Source organism: Ambystoma mexicanum, chromosome 2q (genome assembly GCF_040938575.1).
Source record: "Ambystoma mexicanum isolate Mex_15411 chromosome 2q, UKY_AmexF1_1, whole genome shotgun sequence".
NCBI classification, from domain to species: Eukaryota; Metazoa; Chordata; class Amphibia; order Caudata; family Ambystomatidae; genus Ambystoma; species Ambystoma mexicanum.
Window position 1 is genome coordinate 1,178,341,435 of NC_090924.1, and position 23,952 is coordinate 1,178,365,386.

General features: G+C 40.8%; 1 protein-coding gene across 2 annotated transcripts in view; it reads left to right on the forward strand.

The window, feature by feature from the left end:
- SLC39A12 (solute carrier family 39 member 12) overlaps positions 1 to 23,952 on the forward strand; it is a 787,521-nt gene that overhangs the window by 624,947 nt on the left and 138,622 nt on the right. For both annotated transcript variants that reach the window (XM_069648578.1, XM_069648576.1), the window contains exon 10: positions 457 to 535. In XM_069648578.1, coding sequence (XP_069504679.1) covers positions 457 to 535 — 79 coding nt within the window. The remainder of the gene's footprint in view (positions 1 to 456; positions 536 to 23,952) is intronic.

Below are 23,952 nucleotides of genomic sequence, written 5' to 3' on the forward strand. Positions count from 1 at the left end.
TTGTAACAGATGAACCCTTATTATTCTATGATCTTCATCAGTCATGCCATATAGATGTTGAAGAGGAAGAGGTGATTGCCATGATCCTTGAGGGACCCCACAAGTTATGGTCCATGGATTTGAGCTGAAAGGAGGAAGTCAGGTTAGTTCAGTCTGTCATGTAAGCAGGATTCCATTCACTGCGGAGGGGTGTTAGGGAGTCTTGCTTCTTCGATTCCTCAACTTTATGTACTGTTGTTGACAGTATCAAAGCTACTGAGATGTCAAGGAGTATGAGTGGGTTGTGATGTTTTCGTCTGTGGATATTTTAAGGTTGTCTCATATGAAAACTACTCTCAATTCAATGGCTCACATAAGTCTAAAATCGACTTACCTAAATATTTACTTGATTATATCACAAAATGTGAAAATGTGAAAAACTGTTCTAATGTACATTTTATATCTATTTTATATCAGAGAAGCCCTGAAGATTCAGAAGTTGGAGACATTCCTGTAGCTAATATTACACCAGCAAACATTGCAGCCATAAGAGAAAGTAAGTAAAGTGATAGCGGCAAAGAGCATGTGTTCAAATTACACCCAAGAATGAACAGTCATGCACACATTTACATTTCTGCAGGCAAAGTCACTGCATGAATTAATCACTATTTAATATTTGAAATTATTAGGATCATACCAACTTGTGTTCATTATCACTGTTTGGTGACACTGCCAAAACCCATGTTGTGCCAGGCATCTGGGGACATGGTGTCTCTTGATTTATTTTATCCCATGTGCCCCTCTAATTTCTTTGTCCTACCTGCCATTCCTTAATATTTGAAGCTTTCTATTCTTTATTATTGATGAAACATGCAATATATTGAATATATAAATCATAACGCCTACCCTCCCTCCCACAAGCTTCACAGGGCTGTACCAGCCCAGGAGCCAAGTTAACATCAGGGCCCGGATCCATTATCAACCTCTGAAGTCCAAATGGGGTGTTATTATTAAATTAGCATCGCAGGTTTTCAAACCAAGAGCAGGTTGCTCAATCGCTGAGACCCGCTCATTCAAACAAATAGTCATCTAAGGTGGATGCCATTGAAGTGGAAGAGGTGCTCTATCTGGACTGTTTAGGAGCGGCGTGGCAGTGCCCTGCTGAAGGAACAGGTGGGAGGGGGAGTGGGAGGGATTTGTTACGGATATGCAAAGGGACCGGAGGCCAGTGGTTTATAAGGGAGAAGCTGGTGGGGCGGGTGAAAGCAGCTTTCAGCTTGCCTGCTATACAAGCTTGGATCAAGGGATTTAGCTTGCGATCTGAGAAATCTAATTGGCTGCTGTGCCTGCTCTACGTACTAATATTGTGACTAATAGTTGGTGCATATTATGTGTTATATTGTTAATAGTCTTTTCCATCAAATTACTCCATTTTAATTGTTTACATTTATGTACTGTTGGGGATGTCAGGGACCCGGAATATTTGGATTACATTGCAGTGCATTAATGTGTTTGGTGTGTAATATACTGGTTATTCTCCTGGTTGTTTGTGTGGTGTGGTCAACTGCCTGGCATTCCAGCAGGCTGGATATCCATGGTAAATGGGGGTGGGGGCAGATTCCAGAGCTTTGGGGACACATTCACATGTACCATACTATTCAGATTTGTTTAGCAGAGCAACACATTTTCCCACTTAGTTATCCATTGTTTCCCGTACACGGGAAGTGTTTTCAAAATACGGCCCCTTGATGATATCTTGAGGTCTCAGTCAATGCTCCAAAAAATGCTTGAATACTTTTTGTTAATGAATATGGTTATGATTATACTGAGCCTATCGTATCAGCATTTTCGTATGAACCACGTTTGTGCCTCGTATACCTTGCCCTGCAAGTTAGTATTCTCTTCATGTTGCAAATGTTTTCAGCACCTAGGAACCTACGATTTATCACAGCAGGTGAAGTACCATTGGGTAAACAAGTATCAGCATGAATTAAACAATAAATGAAATAATGTTTCAATCCAGTCGGCGAGGGCAGGAGCCAGGGAGTCAATGTGGTCCTTGATGATTTTGGGGGAACAGGGATGAACCTGTTTTGAAGCATTTATTGTTACCTAAGATTAGCAAAGTGTGTCTTTTTGAATATATAACTATACACAAGGATTTTGAAATGCATTCAGGTATCGCACTGGTTCCTCCACCTCTTATAGGGTTTCCATCCACACCCATGATTGCATTCCAACCCAATCTGTTATGATTAGGGTTGAGATAGGGCCGAACACGTTGCGGTCACCGTCAAATGCAATCTGATCACTGCAGGTCAGTCTACTTCCGCCGGACCACACACCAGGATAGTATATTCTGCTCTTCGGTACGTCACCATTGTGTCAATGCTGCGCTATAGAAGAGAAGAAAATAGAAAGTAACTCTTAAAATAAAAAGAAAAAAAAACCCAATATTGTGATATAAAATACTAAACACTTCATTGTGTGCATGGTTGTTTTTAACAATTACTGCATGTTGTATTTTCTGTTACCTCATTCAGTAATTCTTGAAATCTGTCTGATGAAGGGAAGTCTGCCGCGTTGGCGCTAACAGAAACAGATTTCCAGAAATACCGTATGCAATATTTCTCAAATTCTGCATGATTTATTTTCAACTTTTTTTTCATTCATCGTATCCCTCATTTGGAGGATGGTAATCGATTACTTATAGTAGGGGATCACACTTCCACTCTATAATTCTTTATAATGCATAAAAACAGGATAATTTTCTTACCCTTCTCTTCAGTATACAAAGGTGGCAAGGAAGTTGTCACCCCTAAAGCGCTCAGAGATAGCCACCTTCTCTTTGTTTCTTCCCATGCAGAACTGAACTTTTTTTCTTTTAAAGGGAAGCACTTGAACTTCTATTCACTTCATTAAAACATGTTTCAACTTCAGGAGAAATGTTAAAATGTTTTCCTCCTCTTGAATCGAGGTACAAATTGCAGTAAGATATGTGAGGTATCAATACGGCAGTATTTGCTACATGCGTTATTCCTCCCGACGTCATGTTGTCAACACCCCATGGACTGTAGCATGACACGTGGTGAAAAACAGGCAACATTTGCAAATGATTTCTGGTTTTGCCATTACCAGCATACTCATAATGATGAACCTCATTATGATGTGTGTTTTATTCTGATGGTTGATGTTAAAACACATATTAAAATACATATTATGTTTCACCCATCCACCCTGCAGCATTGCCATGTGTTCCAATATCTTGGTGTGTCATAATTGTTCTTCACTAAGTGGTAACCTCTGATTCAAAAGACTTTAGTAGACAATTCCACCTCACAATTCTGGGACAAAAACAGGCTGTGTTAGGAATATTTATTTTTATTTATTAAAGTAAAAATCAATTCAAAGTTGGTCCCCTCCTTTATGCTGGGGAAGTGAACACAGTACATATATGTATTTATACATAACATAGGCAGCTTGTCTACAGATGAAAATCAACCTGCCTATGAAAATCTCACTAAGGTCCAATACACATACTGTCATTCCATTAATCAACTAATTATAATTCTAAATTTCTAACTCTAATAGGAAAATCACTATTTTTTGTAAAAAACACAATCTAATTAAATTCTTACATCACCCCTTATCAACTAATGTTTTTTAAATACTTCGTACAACATATACATAAAAACACATGTATTTTAATGAATAACAGATGCAATAGAATAATTTATTTTCTCCTAAATCAAAAAACAAAGTATTGGTTTCAGAGAAAGGTACACAGAAAAATGCATTCGCTAGAGTATAGCAATGTGATCCGATTGTTCAATGTGGTGTGCTTTTTTCTAGCACATGCATGTAAAAGAAATACAAGCTCTGATGGGTTGCATCACAATGTCCATGCATAAGTTTAGGAAAGCTGTGCTGTCAATTATTAAGGCACAAACTGTTGACTTATCTAGACTATGTATCAACTCAAAATAATGATTTTCTGAAGGACAACTAACTCCCCAACTCCCCTGGATGATAATATGCACATCTAATTCAGGATCCTCTCACTTCAACACAATGTCATAGGTGAAATTATACTGTTCATTTGAAATCGCATATTTTCTTTGGTTTGGAAATGGCCAAGCTAAACTTTTTTATTAAAGTTTAATGTAAAGTTTTTATTAAATATCCATGGCTTTCCCAGGTCACAATTTATGAATACATTTTACAACTGCAGGCATGCCACAAATCCAGTGTCAGCCTAAACCTGTCAAAACACATACGTTTCAATTTATTTGGCTAGGATTTACAAAATGCTGCACTCTCTGTGCTATGAAATGCGATCTGTTCTATAATGCACACATGGCACAGAGGAATGCTGAAAAATGTGTTTTCTTTTTATTTAAATGTAATCCCACATGGCTTTGACTACATGAGAAGGCCAAGGGCATTTGACACTAGCATGCTGCAATATTTTATTTGCATTCTATTAGTTGTAATTTGTCAGACACTGCACACTGTGCACAGTAACATCCTTTTTGTTCTGCATTCAATTGGATCTTTCTTGGGCTTAAATAGAGTGTGAAAGCAATGTTGCATTTCACACTAAACTGTTAAAGCATTCTATTTGATATCAGTTGCCACTAATGGAATACCATCACTCCTTGCCATCCCCAGTTCTTCCCACTCCAGGGACTTAGCAAGGACATTATTTTTTTTTTTGTACATTTATTTATACATTTGTATAGTGCACTTACCCCTTTGGAGTCTAGGCACTGGTTACAGCTTAGTATGTTACAGACAGTTAGCAGGATACATGCTATTCTAGGGGACTAATTGCATTGAGCAATATTTATACCTTGGATAATTATTTTAAGTCAAAGAGCCAGCTTGGATAATGGTTTCCGGGCATTTCTCCTCAGTGAGTTAGGCCAATGCACCCGCTTCTAAGAAATCAGGTCTGACTCAGGTAAAATCTGCTTCAAGCTTCCGCCTGGAGAAGGCACATCTCGACATTTTTCAAGCGCAGCACTCACCCAGTCGGCAGATGTTTGCCTTTCTGCAGCCTTCTCAATCCCAGAGTTCTCTCTCAGTTCTTTACTGCATTTTTGGTAAGCTAAAGCACATCATGTTATGCTAGTGCTGGGCTCAATACATTCCTTTGACTGCTGAATCAGAGGATCTGGTTTCAAGTTGCCTGAGCTAATCCCAATGACGCTATAGACCTTCCCCCATCTGAAATTGTTCATATATATTGGACAGTTATTGAGCTTATCACACTCCCTGTAGAATTATCAACAACAAGCATTGGCCAAACAAAAGACATACCTTCTCTCTATCCATGCATATTTAACCAGTAATTTATCCCCTGTATTACCTAAAAGTGTATTATGTAATTATGGACATTCAGTACATTTAAGGTAGCTTTCTCTCTATGATTATTGGCATAATTGTATTTTGAACATCATTTGACAAGCTCTGATTTAAATGGACTACAACATTAAAGCAAAGCCTTGTACAATGTGATGCTTGATTTGAAATTACAGGGCATACTCGTGCCAATTAAATGCAGAAAGTGCTGTTTAGAAAAAAGGTTTTCAGCATTTCTTGTTGTTAACTTAAACATTTATTAGAACCCAGTCTTTGGGTCTTCTTGTGTATTGGCCACACATTATTTGCAGGGGATGGTGTTACTATTGATTTATCTAACATGTTGCTCTGGTTTTACAGTTTACATATGTCTTGTTTGGAGACTTCGGTAAGGTTTTAAAGCAGTAAAGTGTCACTTTTTCTGCTCATGGTTAGAGATAAAAGAACACCATGTATAAGCACAGCAAGGCACCATTCTGGCTCACTTTTTAATTTTATTGATTAAAGCACTGCAGAGCACTGTTCAGATTGTGGATGGCTGGCATTTCGGCTAGCATCTTTTAACAGTAGCGCAGTACTGTGAGGTCTGTGCATCGGTATGTGTGTCCATTGGAATTAGTCCTTTATCAGGTGTTGTTGAAAGAGCCATGTTTAGAGAGATTTGCAAAATTGGAGATTTAGATTCAATCAGTCTCCATTTCTCTTTTCTTTTACACACACCACAGGATCCATCACCTCCCTCTTTACATGGCTCAAGATGAGAGAGGACCCACTTCACATCTAGTCTAATGCAAGATGTGCTGTGAAACATCACTTTCTGAAGCCCTTCCATACTGTGATATTGATTGAAATTCTAGTTCTGGAGACATTAGTTCCTTGGCACAATAAATTCAATGTTCTTCTGATTTTGTGCTCCCTACAAAATAAGAACCTTTATAGAGCATGACAACCTTATTGACTTTAACATGTTCTTTGCTCACGCAGATATTACAGTACCCATTTTAAAACTAAACATACAAGTTTTAAGAACTGCTTTTAGGAACTGCCCTGAGAATAAGCACTTTTTAAATCAAATGCTCTGCATTAGGGGTCATGGCGAGGTTGGTGGTAGTGTTAAAATATCTTTCATTTGGAAATACTGCATGTTTTACCACACCACCAAATTCGCAATTTTGTACCAACACTTTTCTTTTCTGCCTGCTTTTGTTTTGAGGAAAGTTCCTACACACAAAAACCATACCATGTAAAATGCAGTATTGCACTATCGTAACACCCGATGTCCTTAATGGAGTCCATTGGTATCCAAAATGGGGACTAACATAAGGATCTGCATGACTCTTATCATAATCATTATACCGCAAACTCATAACAACCCCTATACCTTTTTATATAAAAGTGAGACATACTAAATAAAACTGACCATTCACACAAATAATGATTTAGTCTTGGCTCAAAGGTGTGACTAATGGAACAGAATAATTGCAATAAATATATTTTTTCAAAAATGTGTCTCATAGATGTGGTGTCAGTACCACTTGTGTAAGCAAGAACTAAGGTATACAGAGTGGTGCGCGACGGGTGCCATCTGTGGAGGGATGGTGCTCTGGCTCTGTACCAAGCTCTCTCCACACTTACGCCGTGCAGGCATTGGTGAAACAGAACATTTGCAGCACCATATATTGGCGCTTTGTTAGTGAAGCTATCACAAGTGTAGGATCATGAATGAGCATGCATAAGTACACAGCAGTACATTTTGCACACAAGGTCATGCAACTGTGAGATCATGAATCATAAGGACAGGCCTGAAACCTTTGACGCTCAGACCTGTAGTTGTTTGAGTTAGTGTTTTGTTGATTCAGTGGCAACATCTCCAGGTTGCTCTCAAGTTGATTTGCTGTGTGTGTTTCCTTGCATTCCCCCTGAAGTTTACTGGGTCCTTGGACAGTGCGTCCATAGCAATACGATGATCTTTTGCCATTCTGATATGGTGTACATGTTTGCCATGAATGGCATAACAAAATGGGGACATGCCATTGTTTGTGGACTACGATATGAGCACTTGGTTACACACCAATTCGTCCGTCTTCTGTTTCATTGGTGGTCCTCTTCCGCCGTGCTGATTTACACTGTGAGCTAGTCATGTCGTTTGCTGTTTGCTTGAATAGCAGTTGTTTGTTGTTTGCTTGAAAGCAGCACCTACACAAATATCACAAAAAATTTCAACATGTAGAGCAGATTTCACCTATTGATCAACAATGAGAAGCTGACAGATGCAACATTTAGCTCAACAACCAGGAAGCAAGAGCACAACTGTGAGTGCCTGTCTGCACTTTAGAATGGAGCTTTATAAAATGCCACATGAAGGAAAGGCATGTTTGTTGCTATTTACTTCTATGGGCCTTCCACTAGGAAATATACAGTGGCCTGCTATGCATGCCCCACTCCTTCCTTCCCACTTTCATCTGATGACATTGCATGTCTGCTGCGTTAATTTGTACATTGGCTGTATTTCTCTCTGTGGGAAAGTACAGGATTCATCTGGGATTGTGCAGACCCTCTCACCTTGCTGACACTTTGTGGTGGCATAATCAGTAAGAAAGGACCAATGCATTAGCAGTCAAATGTCTCAGATGGCACAAAAACCAGAGACTCAAGGAAGGTCCAAGGGTTTTCATTTAAATAAAGGTGGGCTCCATGGCCTCCCCTGTCTCTATTGTCCCCCGTGGAATATCCTCCCTAAACCAGGCTTATGTAATTTTACAAGTTAATTATATTGATTGGTAACCCTTACTGCTGTATTCCTTTTGTTGTTGCTAATGGTGGCTCCCTAAGTGCCAGCTGTTTGAATACATTCAGGACTTGCTATCTTTCCCTAACCTAACCATAGGTTAGTGTTCTAGTAGGGTTCTGTATTGTGCCTTGAACTCACTCTGCTGGACGTAAGCTAGATTAATCACGCTCATGTTTACCACTTTCTCTCTATAATAACCCCTTCTCTTACTCCTCCTGCCAGTCTCCTTTCCCTGTCCCTACTATGTTTCATGCTTCGTATCTCACCTCACCCTCTGCTGTTACCTCATCTTTCTCCTCTACTCTTCTTCTTCAAACTACTACTGCCACTTCCATCCTTTTCTCCACCTTCAAACCACTATTCTCATTCTGCCAATACCCATGCTTCCTCTACTCTCCTCCCACCGCAACTACTACTCTTCCTCCACCACTACTATTACTCTCCCACATAACACCCTATTTTCACTCTGCACCATTGTTCTCACATTCACACTATCCTGTCTTCATACACATTTGTATCACACACACTAGAACCCTAATGGTTCACCATTAGAACCCTACCATCTCCCATCGTATTCAAACACAAAGTCAAATCTTGGCTATCCGCTACATGCAAACAATTGCCAGCACCAGCTACCTAATCCCTCCTACAATGTCATGTACTTCACCTTTGAATGTTCTCTGATTGATGTAACTTATTCGTACTGTAAATATAATTGACTGATGTAAACCTTCTTTGTACCTGTGGACCTAAGATATGCGCCCGGTTGCCCTCGGGCCTGGTGCACTATACAAATAAATAAAATACAAATAAAATACAAATACTACACTACCGCTATCACTCCTCAACCAATAGCTCACCTTTTCAAAAAGCTGCCATGATCCACTTGTTTTTCCATCCTCTTGTTGGTCTCTTGGTCTGCCCTGATGTCCTCCTCCGATCTCACCCTGCTAACCTAAAAAACGTGTTTCCTGTTCATCTTCTAAATACTCCCCCTTTGTTTTATAATGGCCATCTTCCACAGTTCAATTTAGGCGACTTGCTACCCCATGGGAAGGCTATGTATGGGTGAGAGATTTTAAAAGATGCTTATACCCAGCCCCCTCATTCTGCATGGGCTCATCAAGCCCAGCTTGTGGCATCGCAGGCAGTTCATGGGGACCATTCCTGCTCCGTGCTGATGCCTCCTTGTGGACCCCGGTAAGTATTATATGACATCCCTATTGGTTTATTGGTTCTCTTTTCATGCATTGGCCTCTACAGGTGTTATTCACCAGGACAGCGCTCGCTTCAAGGTTCCCATGCTGACTTGTGGTTTCCCCAGCAGCTCTCTCTTATTCTCTCGATTGCTGGGTAGCTCTGCCCTGCCTTCTTCTTCACTTCTGAAGTGCCTGGAGGTTTTTGCTCCATCTCTCGGCTATACTGGAGACTTGAGGTATGGATGCTGCTTCTTTTCCTGGGTGTATTCTGCTGCTGGAGTTGGAAAATCCTTTAAATAGAAATTCTGACAAACATCAAAAGGTGCAGGCTATGTTGGCGTCAAATGTCTGCAAGCAAGCATTCTAGCACAAGGGGGCAGTATTGGGGTCCTTTCTACTGTTGCATCCACCGTTAGGGCCAGGAGCGGGTCTGGGTTAGTATGCAGCAGATCTCTCTATCCCCCTCTTGACATGGCCGGGTCACAGGCCTTGTCACACAGAGCACTTCACTGCAGATCACTATGAAATGTTAATGATAAAGTTCAATTGCATTGCATTTATCTTCATGGGAAATAAACAGATTTCTTGAGCACCAATCTGTGCATCCCACATTGTGCATGTCCAAAGCAGGAGCCTTAATGTGATCTGGCATGTTTCAGAAGAGGTAGCCCTTTGAAGTAGAAAGGAAGACAAAACTGCCATCTGATGGTTGGGTTGCTGAATGAGGTCACTCCAGGGGTGTCCCTAATTGATTTTCACTTCTCTGCCTGCATGCATTCCCTCTGGAGACTCATCAGCAGGCACTCCATGTTCTCTCTAATCAGCTCTTGCACTGTGTCTCACCAGTCAGTGTTGAAATGCTGCCCTTTATGTGTCCCTTATATGTTGGCTGCCTTCCAATCCATTTCATCTTTCCCTCCTGCATACATGGCCATATCACCTCGTCCCACCTTCCTATCATCTCAACTTTGGGTGACCTTCTTTCATTTTCCTCTGGGTACCCCCTTGTCCTTACTAGTTGCACCGATCCTCTCAGGTATCCTTCTTACCCTGTTGTGTCATACAATCTAAATATCTGTTATGTTATGAATGAACATAAGTGAGGGAATTGAATGCAATTTCATTTACCGGTACATTGAAACACATCCATTCATAAAACCCTTAGTGGTTTAGATCAATACTATGTTTGAAAGTTGTACTAGTCATGTAAAATCAATCATATGTTTTTGCTTCCAGAGTAAGTGCAGTATAGGCTTCAGAGAATGGTATTTTGAAGTTAACTGGGAGACTGCAAATAATCTTAATCTGAATTCCCTCCCCTCAATGTCAGTGCCACAGCCATTTGTCTCCCAGGGATGGTTGCATAGACCTGTAATGTGGGAATGTGAAGGATTGCCATCAGGAAAGGTTGTAGAAGCCCTGGCTTCTTTTGATTTTTCTTAAATATAAAATGATGCAGGTAATGGTCTCTGAGAGAATCCGTTTTGCTGACCCGACCCCCTCCCCCAAAGCTCCATGCCAAATGCCCAGTGTACACCGGTGTCGACTGAAACAGTAGCCTGGTGTGCTGCCTTTTCTCCCTCCCGTGTCACAGAGCAGGTTTAGGTCAAAGAAGCCCTCTTGACAGTTGCAGTGACAGCTAAGTCACCACAGAACCGGAGTTGCATTTAAGATAGGCTCCTCTGTTCCAAAACCCCATAATTATGAGTATTACTGTCCTGGTGGCATGTTCAATTTTAAATATAAGCCATATCTGAGTTAGACTATGTGGATAGCATCTTTCAAAATTCTTCAAACCACCTCGATTTCATATCACACATGTGTCCGCACTGTGAGCCCATATCAGCTGTGAAGGGTTATGTGCATTTCCCCCAGCCAGGCTGCCTCTGCTGCTCCCAGCAACACGGTAGCCCTGGAGTTGCCTCTGGTTGATTCTTTGTGAGGGCAGGTAACTCCCTTTCCAGAGAGACAGCCACTACACAGGAAACGGTCCTGGGAACAGGAATCAAAGGGCACAATCTTCCTAAAAGGACTAGCCTTACACCAGTATGTTGTATACCAAAATGGCCTTTGATGCTAATGACAATGGAAGGCAGCAGGATTAGTTTAGACAAAGGGATCTCAGGCCAACTGGAGCAAAGTTCCACCATCTAGTTTTCTCTATTTATCTCTCTTCATCCCTGTTTCCTCCACTTCCTTTAACGCAAAGCATTTTGGGAGTAATGTCAGAAGACAAAGTCCACTTATTCCTGTAAAAGGGATTGGACCCTTAAAGAAGGCTTGCTTATCCAATCACCTGGAGAAAAAGGAGCACACGTGAACCTTGAGAGTGACTAACAGCTCCTGGGAACCGAGACAGCCAGGATCCTTGCATTTCCCACCATGGTACTGCTTCAGGCCTGAATACGAGCCTGTTCGATTGCATTTAACTACACATTCAAACCTGTCTGGTAATGTACTGTGCCCACTGTGTGCATCATTGTTTCAGCTCAAACTCGAAGCTCCATGTTGCATCTACTGCCACTCGACACACCAGCATCTTCGGTGCCAATCTTCATCACCAGTCAAACCGAGTCTGGTGGCTCATTGAACCACAAGCATTTGACGCTGCATCTTACCGCTCGACTCAAACTGCACATCCAATCACTAGCATCTTTGCCATTGAACTGACTGCCCAATCGACCATGGTGGCCCTCAAGATCTGCACTCCCTCGAGCTCCTCATTGAACCGATCACATAGAACAGCACATGCAGTCACCAGCATCTTCACAGTGAAACTGACCATCGAACAGACCCTGGTGGCTCTCACAATCTGCCTTTCATCAAGCATTGCTTCAAACAGCAAAGAGCTCTAGTTTGAACCCTGCTTGACTCCGCTCTCTATCTAGAACAATATGACTGCTGCATTCGATCCAAACAAACACCACATTGAAGCCTGGTTTGCTGTTGTCGAGCCGTTAAGACCAGCACCAGGTACTATTGACTAGTATCTTTCCAAAGAGCAGACACTGAGTGGAAGGGTCCCAGAGCAGAGAAGAAGGCTGAAAATACAGATAGGAAAAGGGTGTACAAAGGCTATAGAAAGGGGAACAGAGCATTACTGTATGATGCAGGAAGAGGTGATACCTCTGGTGTAGGCAATATGAGAGAGAACAATGCACACAGAGGAAGGCAGGCTGGAGCGAGGGTGAAAAACATGCCATGCGAGAGGCAGAGAGTAAGTGATCCGTGCATGACCATGGGAAAGAATACTGCAGGAAAGGTACCTGTTATGGGCAAGTAGAGAGCATGGAGTCTAGAGACTTAGAGGAAGTAGACCAGAGGTGAAGACACAACCTGGAGAGATGACCAAGAAAAAGCAGAATAGGAAACTCTTGTCTTTGAAGCAATCAGTGTTGGAAGACATGGGAACTCACTTGTGTGGCTGAGATAATAACTCCTTTCCAGATATGCTCTATGAGAGTAATTAGGCAACCATATTTTCTGCAGGATACAGTGTTGTACAAGTGATGCAGCCAGACCTGAATAGCAGACATAAGTTATACGGGGGCTGGAGGCCAGCTGCAAGTGGAAGCAAAGCTTAAGTAGATAATAGAGGCCCAGAATTCAAAATCGGAGGAGGAAGAACATCACACACCATGTAAGGAATCAACTTTCAAAGAGAGGGTCAGTGCTATTGTAGAGGAGCAGCCTCTCCACCACTCTCTGATAAACAGACAGGTGACTATGCCATTTAGGGGCTGTGTCCCGCCCCCTGGTCCAATAGTGCAGATATGAGAAGAATTGTACACTCAGCCAACTATATTATCCATACCATAAGCAGAAATAGTAAGGACAAACATGAGGTGGTCCAAGGATGATAGAAGTGATGTCATTTCATCTATGACATCATATAGTTGCATAAGAGACAGGGTAAACATGCATTTAGAATAGAATAGCACAGACATTAGGCCACATTGGGCCTCATTAGGACCCAGGCGGTAAGGGGTTTACGGCGGCGTAAACAGCGCCGACCCTTACCGCCTGATTCCGAGGTCCCTTAGCGCCATGGAGGATTTAACACCTGCTTTTAGCAGGTGTTAAAATCCATGGCGCTAAGGGACCATGTTGTTAATTACGCCACCGTAATTTACGGTGGCGTAATTAACGCCTTCCCCACTCCCATTATGCCCTATGGGGCAAAAATGGGAATGGAGAAGGGTAAATGGGTTAATGGGGACTTACCGCCCCGCCAACCTCGGAATGGGGTGGTAAGTCCGCCAACCACCATGGCTTAAACGTAGTTTACGCCATGGCGGTAAAGGTACGGCCCAGGCGGTAACTTACCGCCTGGGTCGTAATGAGGCCCATTGTGTTTAAATATGAAGGATGTCACTCAAACTCAATAGACATTAGACATTAGTAAACTGATAGTGCTCAAATATATGCAGGAAAGTAATTCCTTGACAACAGAAAAATGACCACAGCAGACGTCCATTATCTTAAAATGGACTCCACATTTTGCCTTGCAAATTAATAAAGGCTTCAAGTCTGATAGAAGTTTACAAGTATTTAAAAGTGCTGGAAGCAAAGAAAAGGTGCTGTGTGCAGAAAAGGGGGTATGTTGGGCAAAAAGCCAAGGTACAGTGAGAAGGAACATCAAATAGCAGAATATGTGATTTTCAGTGGTGTGATTCATAAAACGAAACTGGCTTACAGTCAGAAAAGATAAGGTAGGGACATTAACCAATAGAAAACCAAACAGTTTTTTATGTCTTAAACAGTGTGCTGAAAAGTCTGAAGACGTCATTTCTGGAAACTTATTTTTGTCCGGCTTTAAGGATGCGACATATGTCGATGATTCAGAAAATGTTGAAAGCACCGAGTCATGCTAATGTGCATAGGAAGCCATTTGTTTCAGGAAGTATTTATGTCAGCAGAAATCAATTGATGTATTTGACATTTACGTAAAATTACCAATGACAATTCTATTGAAACATAGGATTCAGATTAGCATAAACTAATTGTGCAATGCTGTATAATCTATAAAAATGTGTTCAAAATGGGCAGGCTTTGAGTCCTTGCCTTGCTAATTGACCAACTATGGCTTGTGTAACTGCTCCCTGCTAGCTGAAAATAAAACCTTTGCTGTTTGCACAATTCTGTCTCTGAAAGGGCTTTTATTGAATTATGAATGGGACAGCGACTCCCTAATACTCTCGTACACATTTCATAGCACCCCGTATACCCTGCACCCTTTATTTGTAACATCTGCTTGTAGCCGAGCTGCTCTTAGTGCAGGATACCTATGTGCACAGCACCTGACATCTATTCTGAATTTCACCCTGGTGTCTCTGTTTCTCCAGGGAATCTCAGTGTGACAAGAAACCTCTCTCTGTACTATGCCTCTCTTTAGTATGCCCATATACCCAACACCCTTTTAACAAAGCATGCTCACTATCTGCATAATATTTGTGTGTGATTAGAATCACATTGTTGGGCCCAGCCATTTTTTAGGGTCAAGCATCCACTGTGCATATCAGTCCTCTCAGTGAAATCCGTTCTTGTGTTCCTTAGTTTAGTTTAGTTTATTATTTGATAATGCACTCAAAACCTTGGGGTAGCCGGGCACAGCAGTAACGAGAATACTTAAGCTTGGTTACATACAGAGAATACATTACATGTTATTACAGTATTTACAGTACAAATATACAGGTTGACAGTACATCCCTTCCACTAGTGCAGGTTTTAAAGTATTACAGGTTTCAAAGGTATTTACATGCAGAAGTCCAGTGTCTAGTACCGGAGAGCAGTTTGGTGGGTGTCGGTAGTCCAGAGCCACCTTTTCACTTTACATCTGAATCTAGCGTATGGCTGATCATCTCTTAGTGCAGAAGGGAGTGCGTTCCAGGCGTGGGCAGCTCTAACAGGGAAGCTCGCATCGCCCGATTTTGTGAGTCTGAATCTGGGGGTTTCTAGTAGGAAATGGTTGGCGGCTCTGGTATGGTGACTGGAAGATTTTCTAGTCAGTCTAGCCGAGATATATGGTGGCGCGGTATTGTTCAGTCCTTTGTAGGTGATAGAGAGCGTCTTGAGGAGAATTATGTCACTTATTTTTAGCCAGTGGTGGTTTTTCCTGATATTAGATATATGTTCTCTTCAGGGTATGTCCAAGGCTGCTCTAAGAGCATTGTTCTGTAGTATTTGCATTTTGTTTATGATGGTTTTATTGGCACCTGCATATAGGGCATTGCAGTAATCGAAATTAGACATTATTAAGGCGTTGGGAAGAGTGATGCAGTTAGTTTTGGAAAGGTAGGGTCTGCAAGCCCTAATTAATTTGCAGGTATAGGCTGTAGATGAGGCCAAAGAGTTGACTTGTTTTTTGAGAGATAGTGTGGAATCAAGGTAGAAACCTAGTGTTTTCACCTCGGTTACCACCTTAATTACATTACCATCTATATTAAAGGCTGTGTAGCTAGGGCTGAGTTTTTTTAGGTTAGATTCGGCGCCCAGGATCAGTATCTCTGTTTTCTCGTCATTCAGACAGAGTCCGTGGGAGGCCATCCATGCTTGAATGAGGAGGTAAATCTTGTTTACTAGAGCTGTATCTGCGACAAAGTTGCCAGATAGTGGTATGAGGATCTGCGTGTCGTCCGCGTAGTTTGTATAAGTTACCCCCAATCTGTCAAGTTTGTCGAAGAGCGGCTTAGTGAAGCTGTTGTACATTGTTGGGGAGACACATGAACCTTGTGGAACACCACAGGTGCTTTGTATTGGGTCCGCTGAGGCTGAAGGGGAGAACACTCTCATCGTACGGTTGGCTAGGAAGGATTGTACCCAGGCTATGGCTTCCCTTGAGAAATGGGCAGCAGACACTAGATTCTTACATAACACTGCATGGTCAACCAGGTCGAAGGCCGCCGATAGGTCAAGGAGAAGGAGCATAACTGTTTTATCTTTATCCTTCAAATCATCGATTTGTGTTTTCAGGTCAATTAAAGCTGTTTCAGTGCCATGTTGTGGTCTAAATCCAGATTGGCGTGATCCTAATAGTTGATTCGTCTCCAGGTAATTTTGGATCTAGAGGTAGGCTACTCTGTCAATGATTTTAAGAAGGAACGGGAACGTGGTAATGGGCCTGTAATTAGTGGGGATAGCTGGGTCAAGGGTCTGTTTTTTGAGGAGAGGCAGTACCCATGATTCTTAGAGGTTAGAGGGCACAATGCTAGATCTGAAGGAGACATTAATTAACTTAGCAATGAAGGGTGCTAAATCTCTAGCTGCATCCTTAATTACTTGTGCCGGGCAGCTGTCGCCCCGGCAGTTCAATGGTTTCAGTGATAAGATAACCTTTTCAGTTTCCAGTATGGAAATGTTGGTAAACTTAAATAGTTTACAGCTGCTAGGTACATCTGTACTTGATGCATTTGTCAGAGTTGTGGTTTAAGTTTCTGTGGAACTCAAGGTAGCCTTCTTCTTTGTGATTTTGGATTGTAAAGTTATTATTTTATTTGCTAATGCATTTTGGATGCTAATGCACCATTGTTTGTCCTTGGGGATATTATCCATGGGAGCTATTGGGTTTTCCGTTTCTCGGAGGATGGAGAAGAGTTCTTTGGAATTAGAGTTGGCTTTACTAAAACTCTCATTGAATGTATTTTTGTTTGGTTTGGATTATTTCTTTCTTGTAATTGTTAGCAAAATTGGTAAGTAGAGTTTTATTCTCAGCTGAGGGTGAGTGCATTCAGATAGCTTGGAGTTTGCGTTTTTCGTAGTTCTTTGAGATGGGGGGTGAACCAGGAGTTGAGGTGTGATTCTTTTTTGCTTTTACGTAATTTGATAGGGGCAATGTTATCCAAGGCTTTAGACATGGAGATGTTAAATGTATCAACTAATGTATAAGGGTCAGAGTTGTTGGGGCTAGCATTTACTCTGTGTGTTCTGCATGCTGTCTCAACAATATGCAATTGAGCCCAGTACCCACTTTCTATAATGTTGTGGAGTCACCATCAGCCAATGTTAGAATTTAAATCCTCCACTATGAATATCATCTGTGTGTGAAAAAAACAATCCTGAATAGCACCCTCTGTACTGGGTATGCATCACTGTTCACCCAGATTACTCTGCACATTGCTCCTGTTTTATTTGCCTGTGTATGCATTCTGTACACTTTCAGCATAGCGCCTTATGTGTCCAATTTGACTCTACATCGCATGACCTATACCTAGTATCTTCTCTTTATAGTGTGTAGCTTGTGCTCACTACGTCTCTCTGTAGAACCCTCACTGGCATGCTATTTACTGTATACCTCTTTCTTTCAAGCACACATTCTGCATTAAATGTACTTGTATTGAACTGCCTTCCACTCTTAGGCACCTGTGCCCAACTCTCTTCCTGCATAAATAAAAGCATTTAAAACGTTTGTATTGGGTTTTAACCTATCAAACCCATCTGGAGGCTTTCATCTCATGCTGGTCATCCACTTCTGTTACTTCATCTAGATAGAATGGTAGTAGAACCAGGTTCTGTCTGGTGCTATGAACAAGCACTGTATAGTGATGGATTCCATTAGTCACAAGGTTCTACAGTTGCCGAGCTACCTAACATGGTGCCTTCAAGAAGGCTGTCCCTTCTCTATGTTTTGTTATTGTAATACAGCATGCCTTCTCTTTGCCTTTATTCCCCCCACATAACCTAGAAGTCCATTTTATTTCACCCCCTTTCTATACTTAATCATATCCCCCTGTGTTTCTGACTAATTTCAGTTTTGTTGTAGATATTCATATGATGCATTTTAAAGGGGCCAGAGGTTGTTCTCCTTTTTAAGGGTGCTTTCTTACATTGATGGGTGTAAACTCCTAACATAGCAGGTGCCCATTTGACGTGGTGGGGCATGGCAGCTTCACCTGAGTGTTGCAATGTGCTCAGAGCTGTGTCGATCTGCTGCATAATAGTGGTTGGCTCCCTTGGGGCAAATTGTCAAATTTGTCTACCTCCAGTGGAACAGGAGTATTAAAGAATTTACACAGAGGGCTGATTGCTGAAATTCACTTGATTATTGATAAAGTTGAAATTACTAAACAAGAATGTTACAGGATTCAATTCTCCTAATAAGAGGGTCAGGTTATTGCAACGTCTTTGCACCATAAGACGTGAAAGTCTGCCTGTAGGTAGAAAATGTGCCTTCACAGGAAATATAGACTAGGTAGGGTCACTACAAATTCAAAACTCAAAATAAGAAAGATTTCACTTTTATTTGCACAATAACTTACAATTAAGAGTGAGTGACCTAAGGATAGTTGTGTAATGACCAGGGGATGCATAGGAGGAGTAGAAATAATAGTCATATTGTTATACACTCCTAATTCTGGGAAGACTGACTTTGTTCACACTGTTTTCACTAAGGTGTCTGCATTTGAAAAGTGTGAGCTTTTTATAGGGGGAGGGTTTCTACTTGTGAAGGACCGTATGATGTAAATAACCTCCTCCCTACTGGCTTAGGGTGTAAAATGAAACTATATATATATATATATTAGCCCCATGCTCATAGAATTGATTGATACATTGATACATGCTCAATGAGATCAGCATTATTTAGATCAGCTTCCTCAAGGTGTGGAAGGTTCAACAACCAAAGGTCATCAGATTCTGTGTTCACTGGGAATTCACTAATAAATGACAGCGTGATGTTTCAGGGAACATTTAAGATAGTATATGTTACTGCCTCCTCTCAGATGAAGGATATTGTAGGGGGTCTAAATACATAAACAAGTATGATATCTAAAGGACACCAACAGACGTTTAAAGTGTCATATAGACAGTCGACAAAGAAAATGTAATGAATTCGACAATATGGCATCTGTATTTGAGCAACCAGTAGATAAAATATAAAAAGAAAAAGAAATTAACAATATAGATACATTAGATATGTCTAGATGGAATATAGATATAGATACAAAGAATAATATGTGTTCAGGTGTTCAGCTGAAGCTAGGACAAACTATCTAGCCACAGAGTCCAAAGTAATAGAAATAACTGAATGCATAGAAATAACTAATACATCTTCAGTATTGCAGACAATATCTCAAAGCAGCATGAACCCATGACTGACTGCCGTTCTAAGCAATTCTTTGCTAAAGGTGTCAAGTTCAGTAGAAGGTATTGGGTTAATAATTGTAGAGAGCGATGAGAACTCCTAGACAGAATTCCAATAGGCAGATAACTGAAAAACATTACTAAACCTTGAAAGCTTTCTAGTCAGGGATGGGATGGGATGGGGTGGGATATGTGGCCGTGCTCACAATATCAAAACCGTGAACAGAGAATTGTTCTCTTTTATTCTAAGGTGTGCTTTGTCTGGTTTAGGTAATACAGGTCCTTCATAATCGTGCTAACAAAATAAAGGGTGTGCTTCCCGGAGCCACTGTACCATCTTGTTATTAGACCCACAGATGTACAGTGTTGCTCATTGGAGACAAGACTTTATGGGTAAAACATACCAGAAAGAAATTAAATACCAACTAGAAGACTCCATTCATATTAGCCTTTTAAGAAGAGCAAGTTACAATGACACCAACAGTTCTCATGGAGGCCAGGCACCCAGAACAAATGCAATGCACAGTCTGTATATACTAGCTTGCAATTACTTGTTAGGAAGAATGTTTGGGAAAGCTTTCAACTATCCAACTTGTAAGGGAAGGAACACTTATGAATATCAGCAGTGAGCTTACATATCCTAGAATGGCAATTGTAATGCCACCATAACATTGGTTTGCGCCTCCTATGAAGATGACAGTTCCTACCACAATAATAGGTATGGCTCACTGCAGCACCCCATTACACATGCTGAGGGACACAATTGATGCCATGATTCCCCCTACCGGGACCCAAATCCTAACCACCACCAGGCCACCTTGATATCTAAGACCATGATGATGACCCAGTCGTATAGCAGTATACGTCCACCTGTCTAAGGAGTTGTTGGTTTGTCAGAAAATAGGTAGTAAAACCATTGCACCTACAACATGGAATCCACAAATTAATCTGGTTCTAGAACCAATCACTTAATGATTATTCCTGTAAGTACTCTAGATACTGTAACTTCCTACACATAATCTGAGGCAGCTCAAGCACATCATTCAATCCACACCACAGATTCAGGTTAATGGCAATGGCCCAAAGCATCATGTTCCACCAATTAAACACTTTAAATGTCCAAGTACTGGCAAATAAATGCGATCCAGCAAAAAAATCGATAAAAAAAGAGCTAATGTTTAACCTGCAAAAAACAGATAGCACAAAATGGCACAGAAAACCTAACCTTAGCAACTACCACATTTGGTAGATCAATGAAAAATGATGACAAAATGTTTCATGGGCTTCATGGCCTTCAGCAGGTTAATGAGGTTTTGGGTTATAATGCCACCTTGATAAACTCATGGGTGCATGTCATTTCAGTATAAGAAAGCTGTTACGTGAGTAGCAGAATGGTTATATTTATCATATGCGATTCCCGCCAAGACAACAAAAAATCCCATTAGTCTATGAGGCATTTACACAACAAAGTAAATACAGTTTCATCATTTGATTAACTCCTTCTGTCTGACCTTTGCTTTGCGGATGATAACCAGAATAAAGGGTGCCTTCATAGTGCACATCCTTACAAAAAGCTTGACATATCTTGTAAACATAATTTGAATCCTGATCAAAACTTTACTTAGGATCCATACTATGAAGGAAAATAATATCTGGCTAAACAGTTAGGTCCAACTTACTATCAGGCAGTACATACTTCTGGGCCTCCTTTAGCTGATATTCTAAAAGTTGCGAATTCGAGCCAGGTGAATAGCATTTAAAAAACCCTTCAGTGGGATGAAGAAGCATCTTAGAAATATCTTTTATGGTTACATATATAGTTGCATAACATTTCTACAATAGCGATTCTGAACTAGTCAGTGGCCAAGGCACTGGAGAAACTTTCAGAGGTCCTAATCGTATCACAGGAGGCTGTGAAAAAATGTACTCTGGACACAGAGCAGGCAATCCTAAACAGGCCATTGAATGCCAGCTCCCAATATATACCACCAGAATGAATGGTGGACAAACATGTATCTTGCAAAATAAGCAACAGGTAGTTGTCATTTTATGGCACATCTCCAGCACATATTACTAAAGTAGCGGACCTGGCACAAAAGAAAATATCCTAATTGAAAGAGCTAGACTATCTTGGTAAACCTTGAAAGGACAGGACAAAAGATGATACCTTAATATGAAAAGCCAGCTCACCTTGTCTCGCACCGAATAAGAGCATGCCAGATCAAGATTCCACATGAAACAATCTTTAAAGTTGGTGAACTCTCACAATTAGCCTTTTCTGGTAGCTCCTTAGCAAAACATCTGCCCATACATTCTTACAGTTTGGTAGATATGGACTGTAATATCATATTGGGTACAAAGAGCAATCACAACCAGTCGGTTAACCATAACAGTACTGAACGGCGCCATAACATTTGCAATTACTGAGAAAAGCTCAAAGAGAAGAGACCCAAATGAAAACATCTCCAAGCGGCACACACTTCTTTGATGGGCATGTAACATAAACATGCCCAACATCTGCAGCATTTGCCTGGCACTATGTGTAATAATTGTTACTACTTAAGCTTCACTGTGACTACAAATTAGATCAAAAAGTGTGATGAGGTTGGTTGTATTTGATAAATGGTAGCCTTTCAATTCTGATTAATTCTTTAATCAAGGTATTTGTATATATTATTGTACTTGTCACTCATGTTGCCCATGAACCTGGAAGACCACAGGTCAAGTGTACTTGAGCGACCATAGTTGTAAACAAATCAAAAGGTTCAATCCAAACCATTCAGATGGAATGTGGACCGTCTTTACAGTGCTATAAAGAGAGGGTGTGTTAAAATGGCCAAGTTTGAATACATTCAGGTTCATCACTATAGAAGAAATATCTTAATAACCAGGAGACTGTTAATGGGGTTAACACCCAATGGGTTTGAGGGCTTTGTTTCAGCACTCAAATATTTACCATTTGAAGAGTTATCATAAGATGTTCAGGCTACGCTCCACTTCTATAAGAAATCAATCATCATGTCTTGCCTCGTAGTCCAACAAGTTGCCTTTTAGATTTGAATCTGCTACGATAATGAGTGACAGCCATAGTCGAGCACATTGATACAGGGGTTATTACTGCGAGAGTAGGCACATAGAGAGTCTCCGGACAGATAGAAATCGCAAATAAGACACCTGGAACTAGTTCAGTTATCAGAGGCCTTAGTATATCTGGATTTTGACACTCGGTGCAGTGAGTTGTTGTTCAGAACAAGAATTAAACTCTTTTGCGAATTTTATTCAGAAATTTTGATGGCTAATGGCAAATAAAATTTTGAGTATGATGGAAAGGATTGTAATGCTCTTGATTGCCAAAATAATCCTATGGCTGAAAAGCATCATCCATTCTTTAAGTCACTCTAAAATAAGACAGCTCTTCCAGGAAAGAACCATTGATGAAACCTTTATTTTCGTTATGCGGCAATCGACTTATCGTCTTAGTTGGACTTGGGATCTATTAAGGACAATTAGTACTCCCTGCATTTTTCGTGAAATGGTAGGTACTTGTGACAGAATTTCATTTGCAGGGTAGAATAAACAGAGATTTTTATTTTTATTTTTAGTAATAACCCAATGCATAAAGCTCTGTCTCCTCCATGATAGAAAAGTAGAGTGCCCACATGTGACTTTGCTGAGGTTGTCTACTGACTCTGAGCAGCTGCTTTGTGGGATGGCAACATGACAGTCACAGAGTGACATGCGCATTCCTGCCAGCAACTTTTCGAACCAAAAGTCCAGCAGCCAGCATCTGCCTTTAACTCTGAGCAATATTGAGCCTAAATTAAACTATATTATTTTGGGCACGAGGACCTGGTGGCAGATGAGAAATCTAAATATAACCCATGTTGAAATCATGTTATTATCAGCTTGGCTACTTGTGACCTTCCTGGTCAGGGAGGGTGTCTTGTGTATCACTGTCTGGGACTGACTTGCAGCCAAAACAAACCAGTGGAGATGGGTCTAAAAAAAAAAGTATGTCTTTTCCCTGGAAATTATAATCACCACCCAGAGAGGCAGGGACTGCCCCCAGCATGCATAGCAGTGTTTTGAGCTTATTTTAATTAAAATTAACAAATAAATGTAAACACAGTTGAGATCACAATTCACATTTCATAACAGATCCAGGAATCATAGTATGCACAACATACTTCAGTAATTAAAGAAACATCTACAAATTGTTCTTTCGGAGATAAGAGTGGTGCAATAGAAGTCTACTCATCAATGTTATCTTCTTCTACTTTTATCCTCTTCTATCTAAATAAGAGTGAAGTCTAGTCCAATAGTCTCTGTGGTGTGCACCGTCTGACAAAACATTCCTCAATATGAATGAATGGTCATTACACCAAAGTAATGTTCTAAACCAATGCCCAAATGTTGGTATGGGGCCTTTAAACTAAGATTAAGAAATGAGTGATTAAGCAATCAAACAGCCCATACCGATAAATCTAGCTTCTTTTTGTACTGAGCCTAACAATGCACCCCAATAGACAGATCTCAGTAGAC